General features: G+C 51.6%; 1 protein-coding gene across 1 annotated transcript; it reads right to left on the bottom strand.

Moving 5' to 3' along the window:
* Nucleotides 1-782: 782 nt before the first annotated feature.
* Rxfp4 (relaxin/insulin-like family peptide receptor 4) lies at nt 783-2,890 on the bottom strand. Its single transcript, XM_005411627.2, has one exon. The coding sequence runs from the start codon at nt 2,556-2,558 to the stop codon at nt 1,260-1,262; it is 1,299 nt and encodes a 432-aa protein (XP_005411684.2). The 5' UTR covers nt 2,559-2,890; the 3' UTR covers nt 783-1,259.
* Between the last annotated feature and the right edge of the window lie 2,891 nt (nt 2,891-5,781).

Genomic DNA, 5,781 nt, shown 5'->3' with positions numbered 1-5,781 from the left:
AAGCCATTCCAAAGGAGAATTTCACAGCTCCCTGACTTCCCCAGTCTCCTAGCTGCCCCCTTACTTCCTCTTCCATTTTACGTGGGATGTGAGAATAATGGGAATATGCTTCAGGCATAGCCCATTTTACAGAATAGACAATTACAGCATAGAGAGGTAAAGTAGTCTGCCCAAGATAGAGGTGCAGACCCGGGTACTCTGACACTGGAGGTGATGCTGTACTCAGAGCCAAGCATTTGGTGTAAGGAAGAAGATCACCACCGCTTTCTATGGCCAGACCTTTTCTTCGTCTCTCACCCCCCTTCACCCCAGCCATCATCCCACTTGGCATTATCTTGGCATTATCTCCCTTTAGTTCCTCATTTAAAGAGACTCACGGGTACTCCTCTCAGCACCAGGTCTGCCGGGTGCTGGGGATTCCAGCAAGACCCTGCTCTTAGTATCTTCCTGCACAGCAGGTACACTCTTCGAGACTGAGGCCTCTGCTCCCATCAGGCCCCCTCACATGGTAAGAAGAGGGAGAAGGCCGGGGAAGAGGGCAATTTTGGCCTGGTATTAAAAAAGGAGAAAAGACACCCTGTCCTGAGGTGAGTGTGGGTTAACAGACAAAAGGTGTATTAGCCTAGACCCTTAAGGGAACTACCTGGAAATTTTTGCAGAAGGCAGAAACAGGGTAAAAATTGTCCTGCACAAAAAAAAAGGAAAAAAAATTGTCCTGCACTAAACAAGATGGAAGGGGCTGGGGATTTAGCTCAGCAGCACAGCGCCTGCCTGGCAAGCGCAAGGTCATGAGTTCGGTTCCCGGTACCGGAAACACCCCCCCAAAAAAAAATAAATAAAATAAACTGGAGATGGAACTGGGATAAGAGGTGAAGGCAAAGAGCAGGCTGTGGTGCTATGTATTTATCCCAGCACCCTAGAAGGCTGAGAAGGGAGGAATACAAGTTCCAGCCCAGCCCAGGCAATTTAGCAACTTAGTGAGACAGGGTCTCAAAAATAAATAAATAAAACAAGACAACTTGTGGGTAATCCAGAAGTTTATTGTGAGTTCCTCTTCTTTTCCACCTCTAAATAGAGACTTCAGCTTTGTCACATTCAACCCAGACCTGGGCCCTGGCCTCCCGCATTCCCTACACCCAGAGTCGGTGATTGGAGATCGGAATTTCCATGGGCCTGGCCGAGAGGGCAGCCTCTCCCTAGGATGTGTGGATCCTGTGTCTGGCAGGTCCTAGAAAGAGGAGAGAATGGAGCTTTGTCCTTCAACCAGGTGTCCCTCTGTGCAAGTTCACAAGCACATTAGAAGGGCCACTCTCCCGGGGGGTGCTCGCTATCCACGGACTGCCTACCTCCTTTAGGACCACCCGCTGCAGCCAGCCAGGGCCCTGGGGCCACAGCCTGGATCGCAGAGCCCTGAAGGTGTCTGCCAGAGCCTGGCGGGGCTCCCGCCGCAGCAGACAGTACAGCACAGGGTTGAGGCAGCTGTTGCTATGTGCCAAGCAGGTGGTGACAGGAAAGACATAGGTATGAACCGTGTAGAAAGTTCTGCTCCAGGGCACCAGATCAAACTTCACCAGGACGCCCCAGAGAGTGACCACATGGTTGGGAAACCAGCAAAGGAAGAAGGAAGCCACCAGGATACGGACAGAGCGGGCCACCACTCTGCTGTCCTGCCGCTGTCGTTGCCGCCTCCGCAGGAAGGTCACTAGCAGCAGGTAGCTGGTGGTGATTATGCCCAAGGGCAGCACAAAGGCAAGGACCACCCTCTGCAGCTGGTAGGCTCCCTGCCAGTACCTGCTGGGGAAGCGCAGCAAGCAGAGGTGCACACCCCATAACTCACCCTCGGCCCCAAAGATGGCCGTGGGCAGCGTCACCAGGGCCGCTGCCACCCATACTGCCGAGGTGGCCACACGGGCCCAGAAGAGCGAGAGATGGGTGCGTGGCCCTACAGCCAAAGCCACCAGCCAGTACCGGGCAACACTCAGGGCTGTGATGAGGAAGATGCTGGCGTAGACATTGAGGACGGTGGCCGTCAGGACCATCTTGCAGAGGGCACTTCCGAAAGGCCAGTGGAAGTCCAGCGCTGACTCAACTGCCCAGAAGGGCAAAGTAAGTGCCAGCCCCAGGTCTGCCAGAGCCAGGCTGAAGACGAAGGTGTCAGAAGGTGGACCAGGGGCTCGCCGAGCACCACAGTTACCCAGCACCCACAGCACAGCCAAGTTCCCCAGCAAGCCGATGGCCCCCACAAGCCCATAGGCCAAGGCCACCATGATCCTCAGGGCGAAGAATTCGACAGGCAGCGTGGCATCGTCAGCACCCAACTCCCCACCTCCAGAGGCGTTGACCCAGAAGAACGTGGGCAGGGGGACCGAGATATTGGGTGTGGGCATCGCAGGGCAGCAGAGGTTGGTGGTGCTGAGTGGAGGGGCCAGCAGGTGCCTGCCAGACTGACAGGTGCCACCGCAGGCTCTCGGCAGGAGGCTCTGGGGCTGTGTGCTTCTCTGGGGCCTCCGGCTGCAGAGTCCTAGCTCACGCCCACACCTGGAGGGAGGGGTGTGCATGGACTACCTGTCCCTTCCCTGCTGGGTGAGATCTGCGGTGGGTGGGGCAGGGCAAGGACAGGCCCAAACAGCAGGGGATGAGTCTGTGTGTGTCCATGTGCATACTTCAGATGGACTGGGCATAGCAGAAAGGAAATAGGGGGAGTTATCCTACTGTGGAGGGCAACCCCAAGCGTCCACTCCAGGGTGAGAGCCAGGTACTCCCTGACTTGGGGATGACCGCAACCAGTGGTCAGTCGCATTGGTAGCACACAGACTAAGAAAAAGGGACGACTACAACTAAACTAGAGCTCCCCTACTTGGAGCGGAGTGCAGCACCGGCTCCCTTGAGCCCCAGGGAGTGGGGCTGGAGAAGAGTCACAGAGGCAGGGAACGAGAACCAGGGTCTGGTAGAGGAAGGGGCAGAGGCTTGGAGTCCTTCAGCTGCTGTTCACTAGCTGGATGCCTTTGAGCGAGTTACTGTGCTGTGTGCCTGTATCCTCGCCTCAAAGCTTCAAGGGTTAGTGGGTGTGGCGGCATCCACCTGCAGTCCCAGCTACCCGGATGACTGGGCAATGGCATCACTTGAGTCTGGGAGTTCAAGGGCAGCCTGGGCAGCATTGCAAGACCTAGTCTCAAAGTTTTTTTGTCAGGGGCTGGGAGTGTAACTCAGTAGTACAGCCAGTGCTTACCCTGTGCCAGGACCTGAAGTTTGATCCCCAGCACCAAAATAAAATTAAATTGTGAAAAAGTCTGTTTCACAGGATTACTGGGATGAAATAATACACATGAATAATACACATGAGATGTCACTTACTAGTAAATTTTTCTTAGTACGTGTGTGCAGTTTGTAATGATTACATTCATCGTGGGGAGTTGGTACATGTGCATAACGCATCTGAAGGCAGCTCTCCCCCGCCCCCGTACCAGGAATTGAACTCATGACCTTGCTCTTGCCAGGCAGGCTCTGTGCCGCTGAGCTAAATCTCCAGCCCCAGACAGCACTTTTTATGTCTTTGCATTGACTTATTTCACAGAAGTCTGGGGTGTTTGTGGTGGAAGGGAGCAAGACATCGAGCAGCTATTGTCATCGTGCCCAGGGAACTGTGCCAACTAAAACACAGGTTGGAATTCATCTCAGCAGTAAGTGACCTTGGGGCTAAGAACAGGGAGGGAAAGGAGAGACAGGAAGTCACAGCTTCCTGTTCCCTCCCCACCGGGAACACTGGCGCTGTGAGGATCTAGATGGACCTGAGCCTGGATCTGGCCTCAGTTCTGTTCCTGTTCTGGCTTATTAAGTCATTGTGTCAACCTCACCACCCCCGCCGCTGCCTCACCTTTCCTGCTCTGGTCTGAGGGTTCAGTAGTAGCCCGGCTCTATCCTCTGCTCCCTGAGCCGCATTTCAGAGCTCTGGGTCTGTGACGTGCCCTCGCCACACCTCATCCTGTGTCCCTACAGTCTGTTCCAACTGCGCCAAGTGCCTCACTAGCTCTCATAGCTCATGTCTTTCACAGCTCACGTCTCTGTCAACCGCAGGGGCTTCATTGGGGAAAAGAGAACGAGGGAAGCAGATGCATAAAACAGCGAGGCTTGTTTCAAAGATTCCGATACCATAGTCAACACCTTGCCCTCTGCTGCCTAAGTAAGTTAATATTTGATACTGTTTTCTTGGGGTTCTGAAGAAGCTGAGGCTCCCTTTGGGATAACAAATCAATGGTGGGATTGGTGAACCCATATGAGGAGCCCACAAGTGAGAGATCCAGGCTGGGTGCCAGGGTGTCTGGGATTCTGAGCCAGGGTGGCTGAAGGGGAGTGGCCGGCCCAAGTCTCGTGACGACCACAGGCTGCTACCCAGCCACACAGACTGTTCCTGTGTGCTTTGTGCCAGTTGGCCCACCTCGCAGGGCCATGTCTACCTTTCTGCCCACCGGAATCATCTTGCCAGTCTGCCAGCTAAGATAGCTTCAGTGTGTTTGACTGATCGTCTCTTGGGTTTAAGAAAATAAGCTGGGCCAGAATTGCAGGGCTTTGCTATCTCTAAAATATCCAGTAGTCCAATCACACACACACACACACACACACAACCCCGTCAGCCTTTACGCATTTCTACCCTAAAGCTTTTCCCTTGGTCTGAGACCGTTAACTACCCCGTGTGATTTTGTACAGAGGTGTTGCCACCAGCTGGCCATGTCTGGAACCTCCTTTTTAAAAGTATTTTATTCATTCATTCATTCATTCACTAATCACATTATTTCTCTAACCCTTACTATGGCCCAGGCACTACGCTAGGTGACAAATAAAATACTCTTGTTCTTCTCATAGAAAATAGTAGAGATAGAAAGCATCTGTAATGTTATCTGATTCAACTTCTTATGATGCAGAATAAAAATGACTTGTAGCGGCCACACGGGAAGGATAGCATGGACAGGATTTGAGATGAAGGTCTCTGGACTCCTAGAGTATGACTCTTCTCACCGCATCATGAACCCTGTAGGTGTTTCTTTCCACTCATCATCCCTTGCCCCTTCTTGAGTGTCAGGAACTGCAGCCCCTGCCCTCAGGAGCTCTATGGCTGAAGAGAGAAATTGCACCAGTATGTGGACAGAGGAACATCGACAACCTGCATAGAGATGGTCTCCATTCACAACTGCTGACAGATGAGGGGGAACTCAAGTCCTAAAAATGCTGTCCCTCTTCTTCAATTCAAATTGCCCACTAGAGCCGGGCTTTACCAGTGTTATTTTCTACCTCAGGCAGACTCCTGGGCCCCGCAGTTGTATGACGATGTGTCCTTGCATAAAAAGGACACCCCCTCCAGTATTGGGCATCTGCCTCTCTCTCAGCCTTCTGCCCAGCCCACCTCAGCTTCATATATTAGAATAATTTTATTTATTTATTTATTTTTTTATTTTTATTTTTATTTTTTTTTTGGTTTTTCTCCGGTACTGGGAACCAAACTCACGACCTTGCGCTTGCCAGGCAGGCGCTTTGCCGCTGAGCTAAATCCCCAGCCCCTGGAATACTTTTAGATTTACAGAAAAAATGCAATGAGAGTAATACATTTTTTTTTAAATTTTCCAGATTAAAACTGGCAGAACATTAAAAAAAATTAAAATTCTTAGGGATGAATATGACAAAAGATGTACAATACCAGAATATTTAAAACCATAAAGCATTGCTGAAAAAAATTAAAGGAGACTTGAATACTGGAGATATATACTGTGTTAATGAGGGCTAGGGGAC

The sequence above is a fragment of the Chinchilla lanigera genome, unplaced genomic scaffold, assembly GCF_000276665.1.
Source record: "Chinchilla lanigera isolate Chin_1 unplaced genomic scaffold, ChiLan1.0 scaffold00144, whole genome shotgun sequence".
NCBI classification, from domain to species: Eukaryota; Metazoa; Chordata; class Mammalia; order Rodentia; family Chinchillidae; genus Chinchilla; species Chinchilla lanigera.
This window is presented reverse-complemented; position numbering and strand designations above follow the sequence as displayed.

Bases quoted from the DNA above. Each gene is read 5' to 3' on its own strand.
- Rxfp4 (XM_005411627.2), bottom strand. From the start codon at position 2,558: ATGCACACCCCTCCCTCCAGGTGTGGGCGTGAGCTAGGACTCTGCAGC.